At 38.2% G+C, this 27,141-nt stretch overlaps 3 protein-coding genes across 3 annotated transcripts; all 3 read right to left on the bottom strand.

Annotated features, from left to right (window-relative positions):
• Nucleotides 1-362: 362 nt before the first annotated feature.
• Nucleotides 363-3,545, bottom strand: LOC308394534 (uncharacterized protein). The gene is made up of 5 exons (XM_080878895.1): nt 2,969-3,545; nt 2,604-2,700; nt 2,122-2,232; nt 1,507-1,673; nt 363-1,174 (listed from the first exon to the last, which is right to left on the bottom strand). The coding sequence occupies exons 1-5, from the start codon at nt 3,322-3,324 to the stop codon at nt 982-984; spliced, it is 924 nt and encodes a 307-aa protein (XP_080735021.1). The 5' UTR covers nt 3,325-3,545; the 3' UTR covers nt 363-981.
• Nucleotides 3,546-6,082: 2,537 nt separating this feature from the next.
• LOC308394533 (cytochrome P450 2J2-like) lies at nt 6,083-9,896 on the bottom strand (the record flags this gene model as incomplete). Its single annotated transcript, XM_080878894.1, has 8 exons — nt 6,083-6,229; nt 6,407-6,594; nt 6,688-6,826; nt 7,045-7,221; nt 7,733-7,893; nt 8,414-8,563; nt 8,647-8,809; nt 9,696-9,896. 8 exons carry the CDS (start codon nt 9,894-9,896, stop codon nt 6,083-6,085), a joined length of 1,326 nt encoding a protein of 441 aa, XP_080735020.1.
• A 4,863-nt stretch (nt 9,897-14,759) lies between these two features.
• Nucleotides 14,760-26,778, bottom strand: LOC308394529 (cytochrome P450 2J2-like; the record flags this gene model as incomplete). The annotated part of the gene is made up of 9 exons (XM_080878890.1): nt 14,760-15,039; nt 16,029-16,170; nt 20,525-20,712; nt 20,804-20,942; nt 21,833-22,009; nt 22,970-23,130; nt 23,671-23,820; nt 23,906-24,068; nt 26,578-26,778. The coding sequence occupies 9 exons, from the start codon at nt 26,776-26,778 to the stop codon at nt 14,864-14,866; spliced, it is 1,497 nt and encodes a 498-aa protein (XP_080735016.1). The 3' UTR covers nt 14,760-14,863.
• Between the last annotated feature and the right edge of the window lie 363 nt (nt 26,779-27,141).

The raw sequence follows: 27,141 nt of genomic DNA, 5'->3' as shown, positions 1-27,141 counted from the left end.
TACCAACAATTACAAATGCAGACCTTTAATAGTAATAAGTAATCCTTTATTTATAATGCATAGCAATATAAAAATAGTAACATATGAAAATATTACAATGGGCACAGATGAATTTGTATCAAAAACAGCAACCAAGCCAAAGTAATGAATAACACTCTTCTCTTTTTTGTTTTGTATTTCAAAAGGTTTTCATTTTCTCCAGAGGATGTCTCTCTTTCAGTGGTTATCGACTGTTCACATTCATTTTCACAGACTGTTGGAATGTCGATGCTGGCCGAACGTTTCTTGCTAGAATACAATGGCCTAATTTTGAGTGCATCATCTTTATTTCGTACTGGCATATACTTTTGCCTACTTCTTGTTTTGTTTTTAAGACATTTGTATGCAGTTCATCTATCATTGCAGTAATACCCTCTGGAATGAATGCCCACTGTTTAACTGTGTCTAAAACAGCATTTAGTTTTCCAACCGCATCTTCTGTGCATTTTTTGTCTGTGCTTTCAACTACAGGAGTGTCATTCAAAGTTGATAGAGGACTTTTCAGAGAGTTTTTCATTTGTTTAAAATGGCTACAAGCCACCTTCAGGCAAGCACATGTGTTATAGTGAGAGAACGTACAACAAGTGCACTGAAGTGTTTCAGCCGATGCAAAAAAACACAGATTTCCAAACAAACTTGGCATTTTTATCACTTTCAAGTCCTCACAGTGTACAAAGTAATGCCTTTCTTTCACTGCAATTCTTGCCAAGGTAGAAATGTCTGTTTCCATGTTTGGATAGATGTCATTGTCAACCTCTGCTAATTTTGCAAGTAACACTAGATGCTTGCAAAGAAGTCCCCGTAAGCCATATGTACAGTTGCAGTAGGACTCAACAGGGCAGACATCATACACTATGTCTTCTCTTGACTCAGATGGGACTTGATATGCATTAACTCCATGGCTGTTCTTGACTGTAATTTTAAGAGCCCAACCACTTTCCATCAGTCTTGAAGCAGAGTCTGAAACTTGAGACAAGGTGTCAGCAAACCTGTTTTTTTCATGCGGCCCACATCTTGCAGGGTTTTTATGACTGAGAAGTAGTCGTCGGCCTTCCCTAGGAGCACTTCAATCAGATCATCCAGACGCCTATTCTTGTAGCCAGATAAAAACTGGTATTTCAGGCGGTGGAAAAATCTGAAAAACAGTTATTTGAAATGATTAGTAACTGTAATTGAAGGAATTTAAAGTTTTAACCAAGACTGTATTATTTTTTTAAAAATTGGAATACCTATTGCACACGTCTTTTATAAAGGAATGCTCTGTGCCGGTTTAGCTGATTTAGGCAAATCCACCTACTCTGTTTTTTGTCGTGATAACATAAAAAACGCTGCTAGAATTTAAAGGATTTGCCTAAAACCTGTTCTGGCAATGACATGAAGAACCTACTCAGTTTAGCCTCTTGGATTAAAGCATAATATCTTTTTTTCAGCAATACAATCGAATGAGGTCAAAATAATAAATCATACCTTTCAATCACATTGTTTGTTTCAGAACGAGCGTGACTGAAGTGACGGCCGTAGTCACACCACATGTGGCCAATGCCTTCCCAGTGCTTCTGAAAATACTGGCACACCAAAGGGTATTGCTTAAATGTCTGGCAGAACTCTGCTGATGTGGCTTTAAAGTCGTCCTCCTGAGAGAATTGGATGCAACAGAATATATTTCAATCCATTTAACAGACCTATTGAAATCTTTAATATTATGTATTGAAGCCCTTTTCCTTTTATTGAATAACATTAAGAATTTTAAGTTATTAATAATATGTCGTGTTTTTGTATTAAGAAGCAATTATTTCTTCCCTTACAATGGCTAAGAAGGAACACTAAACCTATAAGCATATTTGGTTTCAGCATCTGTCTGTGAAAGAATCCCACTCACAAGTTCTACTGCACAGTGGGTGACACAATGATGGTCTGCACAGCTTAAGTACTTGTTTTGATAAGCAAGATAAGAAGCCAGTTTTAGAAATTGTTTCAAAAATCTATTTTGTATCTCTCTGTAACTTTTTTTAGCAACTGAAAGTTATTATGCTCTTAGTGTAATCAAGAAATCAAAATGTGAAATAGACAAATTACACTTACAGATGTGCAAGCTTTCAGCTTACAAAAGAAAGAAATGATTTCATTTCTCTTTTGGGTGTTAGAAAGCCCATGGACCCCGGACTCTGATTTTGAAAGCCATCGATTAACAGCCTGTGAATGTAAGAGAAAAAAAGTTAATCTGGAGAGAGACAGAGGAGCAGCTGTACAAAAAGCATAAAAGAAAGCTGACTTCCAAAAATAACTTTGTCACTCACTGGACAAGAGGACCTGTGCATTACAGAAATCAACCAGGCAAACATATTTTTAAATGTCAAAAAGAGCTTTGGGAAGCAGCCACCAGAAGATGAGTGCACTGTGGTCTTAAATGAATGGACAAAGTCACTCAACATTTTATCCCTTTATATTCATTAACCTGAGTAGGTGAATATCACAATGAGGCAAATCATAACAACAGGACCCTGTTGTAAAAATGTGTTTCAGGTGCACCTTAGACAACGTGAAAAGAAAACAATGTGGTTTACCTGCAAGACATGGTACCAGCATAGAATGATAGCTGACTCTGGAAAAACCTTCTGCAAAGCATTTATTTCCGCAAAGTCTTTGTCAACCATAAATGCTCTACAGAAAAAAAGAAAACACTAAATGAGATTAAACAGTATGAAAATGTTTTTGCTATCTCAAAGCACCACTTCAATGCCAAATTAAACATTTCAACTCACAAGTAGATATATAAAATACTGCATACAGCCTATAGGAATAACTTTAACAACTGGAAAGGAAAGTTTTTTGCAGCCCATGCTGCAGCTATAGCATTAGATTCTGGCATGTTATAACTTTTTTGAAAAGGAATTATTTCAAAATTAATAGCTGTCAATGTATTATTTACCTCGGGGAAGTTGGGAAATGCTCACAAACTATTCCAAGAACAGTTTCCAGGGTTTTCTGACTTTCGTTGCTGACAATAGCATAGGCCACAGGGACTCCATGCCCATGATCATCTCTTACAACAAGTGTGAATAAGGGAAATGAATACTGGTTAACGCAGTGCGTGGTGTCAACAAATACTAACTGTTTTGCATAGTTCTCCATGTTTGATTTCATTACAGGTGTCTGTAAAACAATCATTAGTTCTTGGTCAGATGTGTATGGTTGATAGAAGAGAACATGTTCTTGATGTTTTCCATTAAGTAAGGTATGTACACTTTGACTGTCTCCACAGTTAAAGTGCTTCTTCCTCATCATGCAGGTTCTAACACTGTCAATGTCACGTGGTGTGACAAAATGCTCTCTGTTGTGAAGATCTCTGTGTCCATGTTCTTTGGCCCATTTATGACATTCGGTTAGTATGATGGCTGGCTTAGTTCCAAGGGAAAGCAGTTCCTCAATCTTCCTCCTCAAATCACTGGAAATATTGTTGAAATGTGCGTCTTTTGGGTCCGAAGGATCATGCCCATCATGCTTATCATATGTATGCTGCACGATGACTGTGTGGTCTTTCCAACATTTGAGTACTTTAAATGAAACATAGGCCTTACAGCCCACTGCTCTGTAGCTGTTTCGACTTTTTTCCCCAGCTCTGATGCAGTTGAATTTGTAATAGTCTCTTTTCCTGTCTTTACCTGAGGCAACATTTAAACATTTATAATGTCCATGAAGGGTTAATGAGTTCAATTTTTCTAACACAACACTGAATGGGTCCTCCTGGCATTGTGACACATGCACACAAAGTTGTGTATCTTTTCCAGTTCTTTTTTTTTTTTCGTCATTCAGAACACTTCTTCTAATTATATCGTCCATTTCTGGTGGAAAAATAACGAAGGTTTAATTAGTCAATATTCATTAATTCATTTTAACTTGTTTTGGGGTTTTTTGCAATACAATGTAAATATTAAATATAATATAAAATATATATATATATATATATATATATATATATATATATATATATATATATATATATATATATATATATATATATATATATATATATATATATAAATAAATAAAACAAACAGGGGCTAAAAGAAGCTAAACTTTCATATGGTATGTCTCTGGCAACTTCTACGCCATGTCCCAGGGGCAACATTTACGCGATGTCCCAGGGACAACATTTACGCGATGTCCCTGGGACAACATTTACGCGATGTCCCAGGGACAACATTTACGCGATGTCCCAGGGACAACATTTACGCGATGTCCCAGGGACAAATTTGTAAATTTCTGGATTACTGTTAATCTCCATAGAATCAAGAACTCATGTCCAGTTTCACAGCTATGGACCAGTTAATTATGTTTCCAGGTGATAGTTTGATTCATAGAATCAGCACACAACCATAAGTCTAGGCCTTTTAGTCCAGATTCTCTTCACTTATGTTTGTAAAATGATCAGGGAAGCTACTGCAATTTTGCCTAACCCAACCCCCGGGCCACGAAACACCCAAAAAGTTGGGGAACGCTGGTCTAGCGAACACTGGTTAGCTAATGCTGTCGTCAAGTAGCCTATCACTAGCAAACAAACAGCAAGCCAAGTGAGGAACATATGTATAATGCTTAACGTTTATTAAAGAAAAGTATCCTAAATTGACTTCAAATTCGGCGGACAGGCGAATTGACTTCAAATTCGGCGGACAGGCGGCGGTTTCTCGCTTCTTCACTTGTATTTCGAAATACTCGAAGGCGGGTATTTCGAAGTCGCAAAGGAATGACGTCACAAGAAGGTGATTGGTCACTTGCAATGTTGAACCGGGAACAACATTAATTATGATGATGTGGGAACAATGCTGACACGAGGAAATCAGATCGTCCCTAAAATTGTATGTAACCATGAATAACGTGTTTTGGAAACTAACTGCACAACAGGCAGCACTATTAGTTATCTCAGTCTCCCAAGTAGCATTTCTAATTTTGATTGAAACTGTCAGAGAAAACGGCAGCCTCGAGCAAGCCAGGATATTAGTTTACACAGGCTGTTAAAGTTATATGTCTAACGTCAAAATGTTGGTGACACAATAATTTCATCCTAATGGAACTGACATATTCATAGGGTTACTTTTTGAGACAAAATATCATGAGGTAGTCGCGATTTTGCAAATATTCCACCTTGTAGTGCAGTTTGCACAAATTTTTGTAAAAATGCACTCAACCTACAAACATTACTGATGAGTCAAGATCTGCACAAATTGACAGAAACACTGAAGCAGCTGCACATTTTATTCTTATTGTCATGTATGTCCTGTTTATCAGGTGACAGAAGAACCAACACAAAAACTGTTACTAAACAGTTAGTTAAAAAAAATTACTAAACTGCAAATTCAAAGCTTACATTCATCATTTTAATCACATATTGGAATTGTGTATGATGTGTTTTGATAAATTATGGTTTTTCATTTTGTGAAACGTCCTTCAAAACAAACTAAGCTATACTAACTTTATGTTACTCAAATGTTGATGAAAATACTTGGTAGTTATGTGCAGGATAAACAGGTTAGTTTGCATTAATGTGGTGAAATTACTGGTGCACAGTAGCTGTGGTGCTCCTGATCAGATTTAGGTTACATCAAGTGCAGCAGATATGAATTTGCATTTAAGATGATCATGCTTAGATTCATTCACTGAATTCCCACTTCATGCCGACTGTATAGGCCTAGTATAAAGATAGTATAAAAAGTATAGTGTCTGTGTAGCTGATAGGCATCGGCCAAGATAGCTCGGGAAACTGCTGACATCTTGTTAAATTCACTTGTGTACATCCACAAAGAGCAGCAGGTCAGCTGATCACAGCCTGCCCACTAAGAAAACCTACTGAGGCTCGTGTTAGAAATTACTGAGTTGTGATTACTGTTTAGGTGTGGCGGCAAAATCACCCTCTATCATTTACGTGACAGAAAATTGTTGCTTCAGTACCTCAACTTTTAGTGAAGTATTTTTTAACACAATTATCTTTACTTCTACCCAAGTAAAGAAAGTCTGTACTTTTGCCATCTCTGATTGTAACTAATAACTAACCTGCAGAAAAGGGAATGAAGGCCTCCCTCTTCCTAAATTTTCCATCCTGATCCAGAAAGTGTTGAGGGTTGAAGGAATGTGGAGTTTCCCACATTGACTCATCGTGTAGAACAGAGTGCAATGTAGCCAAGATCTTGGTGCCCTGAAACAAAAACATTTCTTTAAATGATAGGATTTGAACTTCCCATTAGCTACAGTTCTTTAGCATCAAGCCTGCGATTTGAGTATCTCAGAATTATTCTTTATTCATTATTTATGGTCTTCTATCAGGTTAATTTGTTTTGTAAATACACACATTTGTTACTAGTGGATTGTATACCTTTGGGATTGAATATTTATCCAGAGTTGTGTTCTTGTTTGCCATGTGGACCACATTAAGTGGGATGATATTTCCACTTCTCTGGATTTCATGAATAACTGCATCAGTGAACGGCATGTTTTCTCTGTCACTTGTAGACGGCTGCCTGGATGAACCAACCACAGCATCTATTTCAGCCTGGACTTTCTCTGCACACACAGAAAACAGGAAAACAAGTGTGTTGCACAGTTGACTAAGCTCACAAACTATATATTGCTGGTAGATATTACTTATACACACACCTTGTATGTCAGGGTAGTGGATCATATATAAAAGCCCCCAGTGTAAAGTAGTAGTTGTGGTTTCAGTTCCAGCGCCAAACAGGTCCATGGTGCAAGCCTTCAAATTTTCTAGGTAAAACCCAGAATCTTTATCTTCCTTCTATCAACAGATAATCGTGATATTTGATTATTTGCATAGTGCATTATTTGCACACACACACACACACACACACACACACACACACACACACACACACACACACACACACACACACACACACACACACACACACACCAAAAATGATGGGACACTTTTAAATCTCATAAACCCATCTTTTATATAAGACAAGCAAGAAACAAGCACATTAAAACACTGACCTCTCCCATTTCTATGAGAAAGGAGTCAATGTAGTCTCTTGGTGATGATGGGTCAAGGTTTTCCTGGTGTTCTTTGATCCTAGTTTCTACAAATTCAGCTATTTTCTTTATCAAGGTTAATATTTTCTGGTGTGATCCAGGCAGCCACCTCATCAGCCAGGGTAATGTATTGTACATCTGCAGAGCAGGAAGACAGTAACCAGATTATCTGATTGCCTGGCTGTATCAACAGCATTCATAGAGATCATTATTACTGTATTTTCACGTGTTCCACAGCACAGCAGTATCTTTGCAGGAAAGGATATCTAGATGTAAATCTGAGTTACATTTTACATTATTTGATGCATCCTCTATCTCAGGCCAGGAAGCATTAGAAAATGAATGGTTGAATTGGTTCTAATGGGCTCTTACAGGTGATGGATGAACTTGTTATTGTTTTGTTGTAGATCCACATTCAGTAAATTATCCTTTCTGGAGTATATTTCACTTGTTATACAAAGTGGTGAAAAACAGTAAGTATATTTTCTCAAGCATTGTACTTATAGTACTTATACAATTTCAGCTGCTCTCTTATTTTGAAGGGGACATCATCAGCAGATAGACCTGCAGATCGATTTGGTACACATTTTACATCCAAGCTTGAGACTGGAACTAGAAGTACATGAGAGTGTGAGTGAAGTTCACTCACCCGTACTGTCAAACTTCCCTGTAATCGAATAATGTCATTTATTGTCTGGAGAACATACTGGTACTGCTTGTCAGTGTACTCAAATCGATTGCCGAACACCAAACAGCAGATGATGTTTGAGACTGCATTATTAATCAGGTTCTTAGCATTAAAGGGTTTGCCTGGAAAATGAGAAGAAAAACACCTCTTTAAATATACTAAAATAATAAAGAATCTTTTTTAGAAGATGATGGGGGCCAGCTACATGGCAGGGCTCAGTTGGGAACAAATGGGACCTAATTTTTGAAAATTGCAAGTGGTTCAAACATTGCAAAATGTACACAGTTCATGAGGCCTAGAAATAAACATTGGTGGATTAGAGAAAGATTGTTTCAAAACATAACAAATAATTGTTAATCTAAAGAAAGAATTGGCGCTATATCAATAAAGCTAAAATCAAATGAACAGGATATAATGCATGTCAACAAGTGGAGAAACAGTGGGTGCTGTTTGCTGTTTGGCTTCTGATTAGAACCCCTTGTTATAACATAAATCAGGTGATGAGCCACAGGTAAAGGAAAGTCTTTAGTACTCCGAATCCTCTAATGTCATATGGTATGCAGGGAGAAATTATATTTAAATTTTATAAAACATGAAAAACATAAATAACATGTCACTATATTGTAAAAAAAGAATGTATGCCTTTGTGTTCTGCAAAAGCCTCTGTGAGATACTGGCACTCCTGCTGGATGGATGACTCCAGGGTCTTCTTCCCCAGACCAAAGTTTCTGAATGTGTGAAGAGCAAATCTCCTCTGTTGCTTCCAGGGATAACCATTTGACATCACAAGACCTTTAGGAAATAAAAAAAAAAAATGTAGACCTGATCTTTAGATCTTTAGAGGGAAAAATGCAACCATTTTTATCAAACACTACCTTTATTCCCTATAATTGATTCAAATAAGGGCATAGTTGGGCGATCCATGAAGTCTTCTCCTTGGTGAACCAGGGCTTCTTTCACAAGTTTGTAGCCATGAACGACCACAATCCTACCACCAAAGAGTCGAAGACTGAAAATGTTTCCATATTTCTCTGCAAACTGAACACAGACAGCATATTGTTGTTTTTGGAACAAGATACATTCTGAGGAGGCTATTTATATTTATCATTTCTACAATCAATACTTGTTGTTGTTTTTTGTTTACTAAATATCAGCACTGCTAAAATTTAGTCATAGTAGGCTACAACCTGTTAGGTTGATTGAAGCCAAATATACACATAGGAATGCGACTAAAAATAATTAACCTTTTTGTCGTGATAATTTCACTTGTTAAAAATATTTGAATAGAAAGAAAAATAAATAACTATTTACAAGCACGTACAAGTACATTATACATATAACGCGTATTTGGTTAAGCAAACAGTCCAAACTTCAAAAGAAGAACCCAAATTACTATCACAGAACCCATTACACAAATATTTCAAAAAATTAACTTTTGAGAAATTGGAATTAGTGCATTGCTGAATGTAATTGATTAAAATGTTACAGATTAACTAATTTTATGTCTATAAACTAAAATATTACAATTCTAATGCAGTATATTTTAGGGCCCATTTAATTTATGAATTGTGCTAGATTTGTTTTTCTAGGTTGACGATTCCATTTTATAAATTAATATTTTTACTTGTTATTGACCCTGTATGTAGGGCTTGCACAAGCCAGTAAAAGGTTGCTAAATAAAGCCTTAATCATTATATAGTTGCTTCAAGCCTCATGCAAGCTAAATAACAACTCTGTCTACTCCAGTGTAAATTATGCCTCCTTGCACTCCAGTGATTCATTTCACATGTTTGTTTCCTTTCACATTAGTTTTCTTGTTTTATTACTAGTTAGTCAGCTGCAGGTGAAATCTGTCTGGTTGAATGAAGGTTTTTGAAACCTCAAATGTAATACCTTTATTTTTTATTTTGGTAAGGACTCATACTTCTGTCAACTGCACGTGAAGTCTGGTAGACTGGATACGATGAAGGTCACCAATGAAAGGAAGAGCCCAGGGTCCAGGAGGAAAGTTTTTTGGCACTCTGTTCTTCAGAATATCTGTCAACAGTAGAAAAACAGTCAAAAATATTAAAATACTCCTGCCATCTATCCACTCCAAGCAGAGAAGATTGTATATCGACTCCATATCTTCTATTCAACTCTCCTGCTACAAGTGAACAGCAGACATGTCCAGGTATGTCAAGGTTCAACTTTTCATGGTCAACTTTGAACACAAGAGGACATGTTTGCTCTTCTGTGACAACAGCCTGTCTGGGGTAAGTCATATTGTGGAACCATTAAATAAATCCTCCAAATGCCTTAGCTTTAAACTTGACATAAATCTTAAATCCACTTAATAGGAACATATACACAGAACAACTATGACTAATGATCTATCTCTGACTAGATACATCCTGAGAACAGGTCACAGGTTAACTTGTAACCTGAATCACTGATAGCGCTGCAGTCCCACCTCATGCTGAACCGTGAGCAAAGTGCAAACTTTAACACAAAGAAATCTCTCAGTGTAAAGAAACCTCAGTGTGATTTATTTGCATTAGTTAGATTTAGAAGGCCCTAAAGGTTCAATGTGCATTACAGAGGATTGTAATATGGTTGTTCCCAGTTATTTCTTTTGTCACGGTCTTGGGTCGGCGACGCAGTCTTTTCCTTTTTGGTATTATTACTCTTTGATTTCTTGATGTGTCTTAGTTCTTAGGTTTTGGTTCTGTGTTCCCACTGTTCCGTGTTAGCATTGTGCCTCTAGGTTTAGTCTGTGGATTTCTTTTTTTACTTTGAAGGTTTTGTCTCATGTTATTGTATTGTGCTTTACTTCCTTGTCTTGCCCAATTAGTTCCAGCTGTCTTGCCACCTGTTCCTCTTTCCCTCATGTTCCTGCCATTGAGGATGTCCACAAGAAGAGATGTCTACGCCGAGCACACTTCATTCTCAGGGACTCCTCTCATCCTGCCAATAAACTCTTCCAGCTCCTCCCCTCTGGAAGACTCTACAGGACCCTACAGACTAGTGATGGCCAAATGAAGCTTTCCGAAGCACTGAAGCTTGTATTGAAAAACGGTTCATTACTCGAAGCTTTTCAACACAGTCCTCTCCGGTGACATCTGGTGGTGAAAATTTTGAAGAGCAGCTTGAATCTGCAAAATAAAACGGACTGCTCAATTATCACTGCTCACTCAAGAGTGGAGTTCTCTCTGATATTGGGCCACCGTTCCGTTGCTTTGAACATGTAATTGGTTTTGTTTTCTCGATTGGGGGGCTGAAAAAAATGTAATGCGTATCTGCGTAATACATTTTGATCAATAAACTTTCCCTATTTAAACATGCACTATGGTGTGGCCTTTCTTTGCTCATAACTCCTTGATGTTGGTAAATACAATAAGTGAGCAATATATATAATATACATATGAGAATGCACAGCACATTATGGAGTATGCCCCTGCTGTGAAGTCCTGCCTCCATCTACTTGTCGTTTAATCACTGGACAGCTGGACAGGTTCATACAAAATATTAGATGAGGCCAATTGTCCTATACATATTTTTGACCTAGGGGTGGGATTGATTGTGAACTGGAAAGGGAAAATGCTTAGGGAGCTGAGTACGGCTGCATCGTCACTGATTTGTAGAATCATTTTTGATTCGATACAGGATCCGATTCAATTTGATTGGAATCTGGAAAGTTTTGCCTCAGTCAGAAATATTACAATTCTGATCATTTAACAGTATATATCCATAATTTCGTATCTATTAAAAGAAAGCTGACACATGTGAGACTTAATTAGAGATGTAAACAGAGAGTTATGAAACCTGCAGCTGCAGAAGCCAGCGGGAAAAAAGAGGCAAACACAGCGCGGACCCGACGACGCACCAAAATCTGACTCTGACGCGTCGGGTCCGCGCTCTGTGTTCACGTTTGTATGCAGAATCCGTAAACCTTTCTCTCAGTTACTGTTTTAGCTGTATGGTGTTTGACGACATGTTGTGAGGTTTAACCTGAGATGCTGGCGTTTCAGGCATAATAACGTTAATTTACAAATCGACACGGGATTTTAATGAATCAATATCACTTTATTCAATTTAGCATGGATTGTAATCAGAAAGGCGATAATCAAAACCCACCCCTAATCAAGAACTTGCAAAGTAAAAACATGATCAATGTAAGGTAGCCCTTTTGTTATTTACAGTTAACAAGAGGATTAGTGTTACTGTGCGCTGGCTGAGTCTGTTTCTTTTCTTAGAAATAGTTTCTCCTGCCCTGGAGAAAATCCACTTGCATGGAACAGAAGAGGCTGTGGAGTGCAGGAACTACACTGCAAGCTGGTAGATATGCAGGTATTCCTGGGTCCTGCAGACTATCACCTAAAAACAATAAACAAAATGATTTTCTAAACTGTAGCAATGTCATGTACGTATAGTGTCAAATACATTGTTGTAGTCTTCATTAGCTTTAATTCACATGGAAGTGTTCCTAAAGTCATATGCTGTAATGATATTTCCATTATGAAAACATGATTTTGGACATTTCAAGTTTTTCACTTCGGCAGATAAAATGAATTGAGCAAAATCAACTCAAAATATTCCCACACGCCAGAACGTCCTCTCTTCCTCGCTGGCTCCATATCTGTCAGTGGAATGATCACCTCGTCGCTCTCTGTCACCATCAACACACTCCACGAATCCCGTGGATGATTCACTTCCTTATATCCGTTTGAATCAGGTACCGAAGCAGTTACGTGCGTAATGAAGCTTCGGACGTCACTGGTCACGTGACTTTTGCCAAACGAAGCAAGCCTCGACACAGTGCTTCTGAACCAGTGTGTTGTTTTTTTCGACACACGCTCCGGAGCGTCAGCTTCAAGCGGGCCATCACTACTACAGACTAAAACCAGCAGGTTTAGGAACAGCTTCTTCCCCACAGCTGTCACCCTACTGAACTCAGTCCCCTGCTGCTTCCATCCACACTAATTCTCCATCCATAACACCTTATCCCTCTCAGGGACCATGATCATGATTCACATTCATTTGTAACATTCACCGTATGCTCATATTGGTTAATACTGTAGTTTAGGACACTGACATAGTATGCTCTCTGGTACAGTGCATACACTGTTAGCTATTATAGTCTACTCAGAGTTCATCTGTATACTTCGTCTCTCCGTACATAATCTGTTCATAACCATTCCACCCTTTATACAGTAGCGTGCAAAAGTATTCGGCCCCCTTGAACTTTTCCACATTTTGTCACATTACAGCCACAAACATGAATCATTTTTACTGGAATTCCACGTGAAAGACCAATACAAAGTGTTGTACACGTGAGAAGTAGAACAAAAATCATACATGATTCCAAACATTTTTGTTTGGGTAATTTTTCAGCCCCCTTTGGTCTGAGTGCAGTCAGTTGCCCGTAGACATTGCCTGATGAGTGCTAATGACTAAACAGAGTGCACCTGTGTGTAATCTAATGTCAGTACAAATACAGCTGCTCTGTGACGGCCTCAGAGGTTGTCTAAGAGAATATTGGGAGAAACAACACCATGAAGTCCAAAGAACACACCAGACAGGTCAGGGATAAGGTGTACACCACTTTGTATTGGTCTTTCACGTGGAATTCCAATAAAATTGATTCATGTTTGTGGCTGTAATGTGACAAAATGTGGAAAAGTTCAAGGGGGGTGAATACCTTTGCAAGCCACTGTAGTACCCTTATCTGTATATATTAGTATATCCATACATCTGCCTGTAGTACATCTGTATATTTGCTTAACATATCTGTATGTAATCTGCTCTTATTGCACTTACTATTCTTGTACTTCTTATTAGATGCAAACTGTATTTCGTTACCCTGTATTCATAGCTGTGTAATGACAATAAAGTTGAATCCAGTCATAATCCTAATCACTTTGCAATATGTAACATGTGCAATGTTATATATTACTGTATATATAAAATCCATATTTATTCTTGAGTATGTACTTAGCACCGGAGAACTGTGCACTATAACCTTTTCTTTTTTCTTTTCTTTTTTTTGCATGTTTCCACTGGGCAGAAGTTTCTTTCAATCTCATTGTACATAGATCTATTCTATTCTATTCTATTATCAACATAGCACTTGTAGCTAGTGGGACATGATGATTTGCTTCTGTCTGCTTCCTGTCTGGGATGGAAGATGACAAAGAGTTATTAAAAGTGGGCCAACATTTCTCTACAACTATGTGAGAGACAAGTCATACAGAATGAAAATATTTAAAGTTACTGTTGCTAAAGATAGTTTTTGTTTTTTAAAGTACTGCAGTGTCCTGTGAAACGTTTCTTTTTCACATAACTGAATGCAAAGGCAGTTCGTTTAAAAAAGTATCCTTTTCTAATAGCAAGTGGGTATTTTTATGAAGTAATTTATTGAGATTGAAATCTCCTTTACACGTGAGATTCAACAACAAAAGCATAAACAAAGTATCAGTAAGAAAAAATAGTTACAAGATGCTGTACTGAATCTCCATAGACAAGGAAGGACAATAAGGTGCACTGACCAGTAGTTATACAGGTGAGGAAGGCATCTCAGCTGTTTAACTTCTCTCACGGAGAACCATTTAAAAAATTATATAGATAAAAGAAGAAAATTTCAAAAGTCCATCATCTCAAAGATGGACTTGTGTGAAGATTTGCTGGTTTTCTGCTATTATTTTCAGATTTTCATTCTTTTGGTAAGTGATCATTTGAAAAAAGTATTTTATGTGTGTAATAATCTCTAAATAAATTATTTACAGGTTCAACAAATCCAATGTGCAGAGAAAATATCATAAGTACGACGTTTTGGTGATTCCCTTGAGAGGTAATGGTCTGTGGATTTTATTGCATCAGGATTATTTTATTTGTGAGTCCATATTTATTCAGAAAAATCGTGCAAAATTAAAATACGTTCAAATTCAATTTAAAATATATATTACTTATTAATTACTTACACTAGAGCGCTAGAGATAGACAGAGAGAACAGTAAAGCAGATATTCTTTATGCATTGCATCAAAAACAATAGCAGAAGACAGTCATTGAGAGCGCAGAGAAACAGACATGCTCAGCTGAGGATAACTCGTGCTCTAACGTGGCACAGCACACAGACGATAAGGTTTGGGACTGCGTGTGGCTCCCAAAATGAAGTCCAGACTGGGTTTCTCTCCAGCAGGTGCAGTAACTGAAAACTTCTGCAGCAGGGAGGTGAAAAACAGGAATAACTCCATCCTGGCCAGCTGCTCCCCAAGACACACACGCTTACCTGAGAATACACAAGACTACATGTTTTAAATACATAATTTACAGGGTTTCCACGCTAATCACAGCTTATAACAGTTATGTATTCATTTAGATCAACAAATAAAGCACAAGAACATTTAAAAGCACACAATTTAATGCAAGGAACAAGCAGCAGAGTATCTGCTAATCTGTATCTACTTCACCACTTTATCACTGTATTGAGTAGTGTAAATATGATTATGCTACAAATAATCAAAATAAAATGTTACATATACAAAAAGTTGACCATAAGCAGCAACATGTAGCATTTTTTAAACTTCTGCCTAAAACAGCATTTACCAGAGTTTCAAAGGATTGTGTTAGGTGTGGCTGTGTGCAGACAGGAATAGGACCCAAGGTGCAGACTCCGGAGACAGAACTTAAACCAAAACAGCTTTAATGCTGAACTCAAACATAACATAACTGGGGAAAAAAGGTCAAAAATAAACTAACACCGGCGGATTGACAAAACACACAGCAAAATAAACGGTAGATCGCGACACAGACACTAAGAAACACAGGGCTTAAATACACAGAGGGAGCAATCAGGAAATGAGTAACAGGAGGGAAACACAGCTGGGGCAAATCAGAACTGACGAGACCAAAGAAGCGTAACCTGAACACACTGAGAAAAGACAGAGACCTTCAAAGTAAAACAGGAAACACATAACACAGACTGAACAAAGACACAGACTCACATGCAGGCACTACAAAGGGAACAGAGACGTGGGACCAGGGCAGACACAAACACTGACTGAACACGGGGATATAGGAACTAGGATACACATAGACGCGAACTAGACAAGGGGATGCAGGTGATAGGGGAGACAGAGCAACTAAAGAAGACAGAGACATAAACCATAAGACAGAACTGAAAGAAACCAAAAACTAGAAAGTATAAATAATATAATAAACTCAAAACCCCTGGGTCAACGACCCAGGCATCCTAACAGATTGCAACTGATGACTAACCTGCAGAAAAGGGAATGAAGGCCTCCCTCTTCCTAAATTTTCCATCCTGGTCCAGAAAGTGTTGAGGGTTGAAGGAATGTGGAGTTTCCCACATAGACTCATCATGTAGAACAGAGTGCAATGGAGCCAAGATCTTGGTGCCCTGAAAAATACCATTTGTTCAAATTGCAGGATTTGAACTTCCCATTGGCTACAGTTCTTTAGCATCAACACTTGGTATTTGAGTATCTGAGTATTTGAGTTGTAACTGTTCTTTGTTCATTACTTATGCTCCCGTGTCAGGGTGTTTCCAGAGGTGGGAAGTAACAAACTAACTTTATTACTGTAACTAGAATTTTCAATTGTATTCTATTCTATCCTATTCTATTTTATTTATATAGCGCCAAATCACAACAACGGTCGCCTCAAGGCGCTTTTTATTGAACAGTAGATCGTACAATAATAGATACAGAGAAAACCCAACAATCATATGACCCCCTATGACCCCCCTAATACACTTGGTATTTGAGTATCTGAGTATTTGAGTTGTAACTGTTCTTTGTTCATTACTTACAGACATCTACTTTGATAAAGTAGACTTTATCAAAGCAGATGTCTTTCTGAAAGCGCTGTAACTAAGTTTAAGAATATAATTTACCCACTGTTATCATCTTCAATGCCCTGTACCAACACAGAGCAGAGCAGCTATCTGAACGCTACCCCAACAGAGGTCGATTATCTTATTAATAATTTCACCTCCTCACTACGTACGACTCTGGATACTGTAGCTCCAGTGAAAACTAAGGTCTCTAATCAGAAGTACCTGACTCCGTGGTATAATTCTCAAACACGTACCCTAAAGCAGATGACTTGTAATCTGGAGAGGAAATGGCGTGTCACAAATTTAGAGGATCATCATTTAGCCTGGAGAAATAGTTTGTTGCTTTATAAGAAAGCCCTCCGCAAAGCCATAACATCTTACTATTCATCACTGATTGAAGAAAATAAGAACAACTCCAGGTTTCTCTTCAGCACTGTAGCCAGGCTGACAAAAAGTCAGAGCTCTTTTGAGCCAACCATCCCTTTAACGTTAACTAGTAATGACTTCATGAACTTCTTCACAAATAAAATTTTTATCATTAGAGAAAAAATTACCAATAATCATCCCACAGATGTAATATTATCTACAGCTACTCTTAGTACCATTGATGTTAAGTTAGACTCTTTTTCTCCAATTGATCTTTCTGAGTTAACTTCAATAATTACTTCCTCCAAACCATCAACGTGTCTTTTAGACCCCATTCCTACAAAACTGCTCAAAGAAACAGCTTTAGTCAAACAGCTAACAGATCATCTGCAGAGGAATGGTTTATTTGAAGAGTTTCAGTCAGGTTTCAGAGTTCATCACAGCACAGAAACAGCTTTAGTGAAGGTTACAAATGATCTTCTTATGGCCTCTGACAGTGGACTCATCTCTGTGCTTGTCCTTCTAGACCAGGGGTGCCCAATCCCGGTCCTCGAGAGCTACCGTCCTACAGCTTTTAGATGCATCCCTACTCCAACACTGCTGAATCAAATGGTTTGATTACCTCTTCAGCATGCCATCATGTTTGGCAAAGGCCTGATAACAAGCCATTCATTTGATTCAGCTGTGTTGGAGTAGGGATGCATCTAAAAGCTGCAGGATAGTAGCTCTCGAGGACTGGGATTGGGCAGCCCTGTTCTAGACCTTAGTGCAGCATTCGACTGTTGACCATTATATCCTATTAGAGCGATTAGAACATGCTGTAGGTATTACAGGTACTGCACTGCAGTGGTTTGTATCATATCTATCTAATAGACTCCAATTAGTGCATGTAAATGGAGAGTCCTCTTCACACACTGAGGTTAATTATGGAGTTCCACAGGGTTCAGTGCTAGGACCAATTCTGTTTACATTATACATGCTTCCCTTAGGCAGCATCATTAGAAGACATAGCATACATTTTCACTGCTATGCAGATGACACGCAGCTCTATCTGTCCATGAAGCCAGATAACACACACCAATTAGTTAAAGTGCAGGAATGTCTTAAAGACATAAAGAGCTGGATGGCCGCTAACTTTCTGCTTCTTAATTCAGATAAAACTGAGGTTATTGTACTCGGCCCTGAAAAGCTTAGAAATATGGTATCTAACCAGATTCTTACTCTGGATGGCATTACCTTGGCCGCCAGTAATGCTGTGAGGAACCTTGGAGTCATTTTTGACCAGGATATGTCCTTCAATGCACATATTAAACAAATTTGTAAGACTGCTTTCTTCCATTTGCGCAACATCTCTAAAATTAGGAATATCCTGTCTCAGAGTGACGCTGAAAAACTAGTTCATGCATTTATTACTTCCAGGCTGGATGACTGCAATTCATTATTATCAGGATGTCCAAAAAACTCACTGAAAAGTCTTCAGCTGATCCAAAATGCTGCAGCAAGAGTGCTGACAGGGACTAGAAAGAGAGAGCATATTGCTCCTGTTTTGGCTTCCCTTCATTGGCTTCCTGTTAAATCCAGAATTGAATTCAAAATCCTGCTCCTCACATACAAGGTCTTAAATAATCAGGCCCCATCTTATCTTAATGACCTTGTAGTACCATATCACCCTATTAGAGCACTTCGCTCTCGCTCTGCAGGCCTACTTGTTGTTCCTAGAGTATTTAAAAGAAGAATGGGAGGGAGAGCCTTCAGTTTTCAGGCCCCTCTTCTGTGGAACCAGCTTCCAGTTTGGATTCGGGAGACAGACACTATCTCTACTTTTAAGATTAGGCTTAAAACTTTCCTTTTTGCTAAAGCATATAGTTAGGGCTGGACCAGGTGACCCTGAATCCTCCCTTAGTTATGCTGCAATAGACGTAGGCTAGACGTAGGTCTATTAACACATAGTGAGTGAGAAAAGAGACTGGAAAGGAAAAACTCAATGCATCATGGGAATCCCCCATACCTATGTCTATTGCAGCATAACTAAGGGGGGATTCAGGGTCACCTGGTCTAGTTTTCAGGTATCTGTATTTGAATATTTATTCTTCTGACAACTTTGTACTTTACTCCCTACATTTTTAAACAAATATCTGTACTTTCTACTCCTTACGTGTTCAGAAAATGCTCATTACTTTACGTTCAGTGTTATCATTTATAACGTTTATACTCAGGGGTTAAAGTTGGCCGGAACTTTAATAAGGCAGGTGTCTGTATGTTGTGTTGGCGGTACTTCAGCATCTAGCTAGTGCTACAGATAAGGAGGATGGATGAAGCGAGTGTTTTTTAAGTTGCATGCAATTTAAAAATCAATGTTTCTATCAGTCTAAGTAGCCTGAAAAGAAAAGCGTCTGGACTTCTTTAAGTTTCCTTCACAGACAGTTTCTATTAGCTCAGCAAACATCAGAAAACACACAAGCTGTTTGTGTGCACTTTTTCGCACAGTGCGTTCATAGCTAAAGGTCAAGTTGATGGATTTCACAGGGAGAGAAGAGAATGAGAGCTAACTTCACTGGGAGATGGATAAAGATTTGGGAAGAAAAACCCGACAGGAGATGAGGAAGAGAGGTTAGATTTAAAGCTGGAGACTGCACAGTGACGCTTAAACAGAAAATTTAAAGCTTACATGCAATGTCATTATTTTAACCACATGTTGGAACTTTGTATGATATGTTTTGATAAGTTATGTATTTTCATTGTCGTAAAATGTCCTGCAAAACAAACTAACCTATATTAACTTTGTGCTATTCAAATGTTGCATGGAAATACTGGGTAGTTTTGTCCAGGATAAACAGGTTAGTTTGCATTACAGGGCTGAATTTACAGTAAAGCACTGTGTTGGACTGGTGCACAGTAGCTGTGGTGCTCCTAGTCAGATTTAGGTTACATCAAGTGTAGCAGCGACTTTGCATTTTAGATGATCATGCTTAGATTACTTCACTGAATTTAAACTTTATAGCAACTCTGTATAAAGTGTAGGGGGATAGACATCTGCCAGGATAGATGAAAAAACACATCTACACTTGTTGTGTAATTGTGTAAATCTACAGAGAAGAGCAGGTCAGCTGATCACATCATGTACACTAAAAACCTCCTGGAGCCATAGCTGGACTGGCCATCAGATCATGCATAGCAGGCATCTGCCCGGTGGGCCAATGGGGAGTTTTTGTTTTTATGGGCCGATGGGGTTTTATTTGTGTGTGTTTGTTGATTCGTTTTTTTGTAACAGTATAAACAACGAAAGGTGGTGGACTGGCCAGAAGCTGGCCGATGTGTAAAATGTAAAAATAACTCAGTTGTTTGGTGGTGGCTATGGTGGAGCTTCCACTGAGCCCAGCAGGTGGATGAGGGAAAGGTGGATGAATAGTGGAATTGTAAAGTGCTTTGAGTGTCTAGAAAAGCGCTATATAAATGCAATCCATTATTAGTATGTACCTTTGACACATCTGATTATCTCAGAGTTGTTTTTTTTTAACTGGCAAACATTTGTTACTGGTTGATTGTGTACCTTTGGGATTGAGTACTTATCCAGAGCTGTGTTCTTGTTTGCCACGCGAAGTATGTTAAGTGGGGCAATATTTCCACTTCTCTGGATTTCATGAATAACTGCATCAGTGAACGGCATGTTTTCTCTGTCACTTGTAGACGGCTGTCTGGATGAACCAACCACAGCATCTATCTCAGCTTGGACTTTCTCTGCACACACAGAAAACAGGAAAATAAGTGTTGTGCACAGTTGACTAAGCTCACAAAATATGTATCCCTGATAGATATTACCCTGACACACCTTGTATATCAGGGTAGTGGATCATATATAAAAGTCCCCAATGTAAAGTAGTAGTTGTGGTTTCAGTTCCAGCACCAAACAGGTCCATTGTGCAAGCCATCAAATTTTCGAGATAAAACCCAGAATCTTTATCTTCCTTCTATCAATGATACAAGAGAAAATTGTTATATTTGATTATGTACACAATATAAATACAAACCATCTTATCAAAACGTTTTGTAAAGTAAAGAATAAAAATTTTTAAATTCCCCTCTCGCCCTCATGAAGGTGCAGAGATCTTGGATGTTGTTCCTGGTATCTGCTGGAGCCACTTGCTTTGCTCCGGGGTCACTGCACCGAGTGCACCGTAACAGTGCAAGATCAACAGGACCCTAAGAGCCTTCATCAGGAACTCAACAGGGATGTGGCGAACAACACTAGAGACCAACAGGATCTACCAAGGAGATGCACTGTCCCCACTGATGTTCTGCATAGACCTAAATCCTCTCAGAGAGGTAAGGCTGTCAGAACGGAGGGGATCACACTACCAGAAGGAAACATTGCAGACACTGAGGACAGACCACCCCCTAGGGTGGTTGAGAATGACGGAGCTAAGAACCTGTGGGACTTCCAGATACAGACAGACATAATGGTGATGGTTAACCAACCAGACATAGTAGTTGTAGACAAGCAGGAGAAGATGTAGCAGAAGACGTACTGATAAACGTACCAATACGGAATGACAGTAACATCTCAAAGAATGAACACGAAATACTGGAGAAGTGCCAGGGGCTCAGAGAAGAGCTGAAGAAGGTGGAGAGTGAAGGTAACAGTGGTCCCAGTGGTAATCGGAGCACTAGGTGCAGTGACTCCCAAGTTAGGTGAATGGCTCCAGCAGATCCCTCTGTCCAGAAGAGTTAGAGTTAGAACCCTTAAGCTCCCAGCCCTCTGGTAGAGGACCTGAGCTTGAAGGATAGACTACTTGCAGAGGCGAGAGGGGAATTAATTTTTTTTATTAAAGCAAATCGAGATAGACATTAAAACACTAACCTCTCCCATTTCTTTGAGAAAGGAGTCAATGTAGTCTCTTGGTGATGATGGGTCAAAGTTTTCCTGGTGTTCTTTGATCCTAATTTCTACAAATTCAACTAATTTCTTTGTCAAGATAAATATCGTCTGGTGTGATCCAGGCAGCCACTTCATCAGCCAGGGTATTGTATTGTACATCTGCAGAGCAGGAAGACAGTAACCAGATTATCTAATTGACTGGCCGTATTAACATAAGCAATAATAAAGATCATTATTACTGTGTGTTCATGAATTTTAGGTTTGAAACCTGCAGCTGTATCATTGCAAGAAAGGCCCTCCCTACTGCTTTTGCAGCCTTTTTGTTGTTGCAGTGCGTTTGGCCTCTCAGGGCCACCGTATTAATGTAATAACTTAAAGGTGGGATAATTATTTAGTTGAATTCGTTTATGTATAGGTAATTAGGTAGGTCATTTGTTTGTTTTCATATTAAGTGTGTTTATTATTGGATGGCACCTCTATACAGGGCACAAGTTGGGCATGCACCAAGAAAACAAAACAAAACAAAGAAAACAAAAGGGCAATTTAGTTAAGAGTGAAGTCACACAGCTTTGTGACCTGTCCGTCTCTCTTCATTTTTAAAATGGTTCGAACATTTTAGTGTGAAACATATCACTGCCACAATGTTTGTAAATGTGTCAAAGTAAAAAAGGCTCAATGAAGTTTATTAAAAAGTCTTTTTGAGCTGTTTGCTTGGAACTGTGAATTAATAAGGCTAGAAGTCAGGGGTGTCAAGCTAAGGCTTCATTCATTAGGATTTACACTCATCATCACGGTGTGATTGGTTTTAAAATAGCAACAAGCAGCTCTGCTTAAACTGTTGCCCTTACTGTATCTAACCAGGAAATGTTAGAAAATGAATGGGTGAATTGGTTCTGTTTGGCTTTTACGGCGATGGGTAAATCTGATACTGCTGTGTTGTAGATCCACATTCAGTAAATAATCCTTTCTGGAGTGTATTTCACTTGTAATGCACAGTGGTGAAAAACCGCCAAGTGGACATCACAGCAGATAGATATGCAAATTGATTAAGCACACATTTACATCCATGTTTGAGACTGGAACTAGAAGTACATGAGTGTGTGAATAACATGCACTCACCCGTACTGTCAAATTTCCCTGTAATCGAACAATGTCATTGAACATCTGGAGAATATACTGGAATTGCTTGTCAGTGTACTCAAATCGATTGCCGAACACCAAACGGCAGATGATGTTTGAGACTGCATTATTAATCAGGTCCTTAGCATTAAAGGGTCTGCCTGCAAAATGAGGAGAAAAAACATCCATAAAATTAAAAAAATTAATTAATTAAATTAAAATTCAAATACATAGTTGGGAACAAAGGGGACCTTGAAAATTGCAAGTGAAATGCACCTCCAACTCTTACCCAAGGGTGTCAAATAAACTTTGGTATAAAGGATTAGGGAAATGTCCCGAGTGTTTCAGAACATTTCAGCAAATAATTGTGAATCTTAACAAAGAATTGGAGCTATATCAATAAAACTAAAATCAAATGAACAGGATATAATGCATGTCAACAAGTGGAGAAACAGAGTGGGTGCTGTTTTTAATGTTTGGCCTCTGATTAGAACTCCTTGTTAAAGCATAAATCAGGTGATGAGTTACAGGTAAAGAAAAGTGGGACAATTATTAAGGAAACCTTTTAGGCCATGTGCTTTAGTACTGTGAACCTTATAAACATGTCATATGGTAAGCAATGGTGAATTATATTTAAATTTTATAAACACACATACTAAACATAGATAACATGTAACTATATTGTTTTTTTTTCTTTGTGCCTTGCTGATCTGTGAAAGCCTCTGTGAGATACTGGCACTCCTGCTGGATGGATGACTCCAGGGTCTTCTTCCCCAGACCAAAGTTCCTGAATGTGTGAAGAACAAATCTCCTCTGTTGCTTCCAGGGATAACCATTTGACATCACAAGACCTTTTGGAAATAAAAATTAAATTAGACCTGATGTGATCAGTTCAATCAAGTTTTTGGAATTTTGGAGGGAAAATGCCAACACTACCTTTATTCCCAATAATTGATTCAAATAAGGGTATAATTGGGCGATCCACGAAGTCTTCTCCTTGGTGAACCAGGGCTTCTTTCACAAGTTTGTAGCCATGAACGACCACAATCCTACCACCAAAGAGTCGAAGGCTGAAAATGTTTCCATATTTCTCTGCAAACTGAACACAGACAGTATATTGTTGTTTTTGGAGCATGATACATTCTGAGGAGGCTATATATAATAATAATAACAATAACAATAGCAATAACAATAACAATAATAATAATAATAGTACATTTTATTTATAGGCGCCGTTCAGAGCCTATCCCAGCTGTCATAGGGCGAGAGGCGGTGTACACCCTGGACAGGTCGCCAATCTGTCGCAGGGCCAACACACAGAGACAGACAACCATTTGCACTCACGTTCACATCTATGGGCAATTTGGATTAACCAATTAACCTACAAAATATATGTATATATAATAAACATGGTAAAATAAAATTTAGACATAAACAGTCATAAAAGTCTAAAGGCAAGTATAAAAACTGAGCAGGTAAAAATGGACTAAGACAGATCAGGTGTATGCAATTCTAAATAGATGAGTTTTGAGACGTGATTTAAAAGTGGTGAGACAGTGTGTGGTCCGGAGAACAAGTGGAAGTGCATTCCAAAGTCTTGGGGCAAAACAGCTAAAGGCTCTGAGTCCAATGGTAGTCAGGTGAGCAGGTGGAACTGACAGAAGGGAAGCTGAAGAAGAGCGGAGTGTACGGGGGTGAGTATGTATGGAGAAGATCGGATAGATATGGAGGAGCTAGGTTATGAAGCGCTTTGTAAGTGAGAAGCAGGATCTTGAAATTGACACGGAGGTGAATTGGAAGCCAATGGAGCTGTGTTATATGTTCAGTGGCTCTAGTTCTGGAAATAATACAAGCAGCTGTATTTTGAACTAACTGCAATTTATGGAGGGATTTATGAGGTAGACCATAGAGAAGAGAATTACAGTAATCTAAACGAGATGTGACAAGAGCATTGACAAGTATGGTGGTACTGTGTGGAGTGAGTGAGGGACGAAGGCGGTTATTATTACGGAGATGAAAGTAGGAGTAGTATATATTATATATATTCATATTTTGCAATTTATATAAGAAAAGGTTTTTGTTGTTTTTTACTTAATATCAGAACTGCTGTAAGCTAGTAGGCCACAGTTAATTTCTTCTGAGATTAATAAAATATCCTTATTCTGCATTCAGCAGAGTGGGGAATTCAGAACAGCTTTGGCATTAAGACAAGTTCCTATAGTTATGAAAATGTCACTATATCAGGTGTTAGCCTACCTGTAATGAGGCCGTTAAGTTAATATTCAGTTAAATAGCTAAACTTGTGAGCAATAAATACCAGTTCAGTGAAGGGTTCAATGAACCTCTTAGGTTTATTGAACCCTTCACTTTACCCCCATGGGCACGGGAGGAAGCCAAATGCAATACAAATACAAAGTACTTCTCAATCATTTCACTTCTCAGTAGAATTTTAGTAAAAAACAAACAAACAAACAAACAAAAAACTAAGATAAAAAGTAAATAACAATTTCCAAGCAAGAAAATGATAATGATTTTTTTTTTTGGTTAAACCAACAGTCCAAACCTCAAAGAAAGAAACTAAAAAACTATGAAAGATTATTGCCCATTGATGTAAATGTACAATTATTCCATTTATTTAAATGGACTAATTCAGTTTCATTTCTAATGCAGGATATACTGGTGTCCATTTGATTTAAAAAGTTTGCTAAATATAGCCTTAAACATGATACAATTGCTTCAAGCCTCATGCAAGCTAAATAACGACTCTGTCTACTTCAGTGGATCTAGTTCTGGAAATAATACAAGCAGCTATATTTTGAACTAACTGCAATTTATGGAGAATTTATGAGGTAGACCATAGAGAAGAGAATTACAGTAATCTAAACGAGATGTGACAAGAGCATTGACAAGTATGGTGGTACTGTGTGGAGTGAGTGAGGGACGAAGGCGGTTATTATTACGGAGATGAAAGTAGGAGTAGTATATATTATATATATTCATATTTTGCAATTTATATAAGAAAAGGTCTTTGTTGTTTTTTACTTAATATCAGAACTGCTGTAAGCTAGTAGGCCACAGTTAATTTCTTCTGAGATTAATAAAATATCCTTATTCTGCATTCAGCAGAGTGGGGAATTCAGAACAGCTTTGGCATTAAGACAAGTTCCTATAGTTATGAAAATGTCACTATATCAGGTGTTAGCCTACCTGTAATGAGGCCGTTAAGTTAATATTCAGTTAAATAGCTAAACTTGTGAGCAATAAATACCAGTTCAGTGAAGGGTTCAATGAACCTCTTAGGTTTATTGAACCCTTCACTTTACCCCCATGGGCACGGGAGGAAGCTAAATGCAATACAAATACAAAGTATTTCTATAGAAGCTAAATAACGACTCTGTCTACTTCGGTGTAAATTATGCCTCCTTGCACTCCAGTGATTCATTTCACATGTTTGTTTCCTTTCACATTATTTTTCTGCTTTTATTATTAGTCAGTGAGCTGCAGGTGAAATCTGTATGGTTGAAAGAAGGGTTTTTTTTTTTTCAATTTCAAATGTTTTTTAATTTTATTATAATATAATAACTTTTTATTTAGGAATGGACTCATACCTCTGTTAACTGCAGGTGAAGTCTGGTAGATTGGATGCGATGAAGGTCACCAATGAAAGGAAGAGCCCAGGGTCCAGGAGGAAAGTTTTTTGGCACTCTGTTCTTCAGAAAATCTGTCAACAGTAGAGAAACAGTCAAAAATATTAAAATAATTTTGCCATCTATCCACTCCAAGCCGAGAACCTTGTATATCAACTCCATATCTTCTCTTCATCTGTCCCACTACAAGTAAACAGAGGACAAACACAATCAGATAAACAGCACTGACTGTGGTGTCCCACCTCACACTGAACCGTGAACTGTGAACAAAGTGCAAAGTTTAACACACATGTGTCAAAGTCAAGGCCCGCGGGCCACATCCGGGCCGGCGTACATTTAATCAATCAATCAAGGCTTTATTCGTCACATGCAGGTTGCCTTGCAGTGAAATGGGACATCCCCCCCCCCACCATGCACACACAACAAAGACATCACATGGGGATACAGGTTGGAGATCGGTAGCATTACAGAAAAACACTGAAATATACACTACAATGGGAAAGTAAAAAAAAAAGACCTCTGCTC

Source organism: Rhamphochromis sp. 'chilingali' (genome assembly GCF_963969265.1).
Source record: "Rhamphochromis sp. 'chilingali' genome assembly, chromosome: 3".
Lineage (NCBI taxonomy): Eukaryota > Metazoa > Chordata > Actinopteri > Cichliformes > Cichlidae > Rhamphochromis > Rhamphochromis sp. 'chilingali'.
Note: the sequence above shows the minus strand (reverse complement) of the source record. Positions and strands in the feature narration are given on the sequence as shown.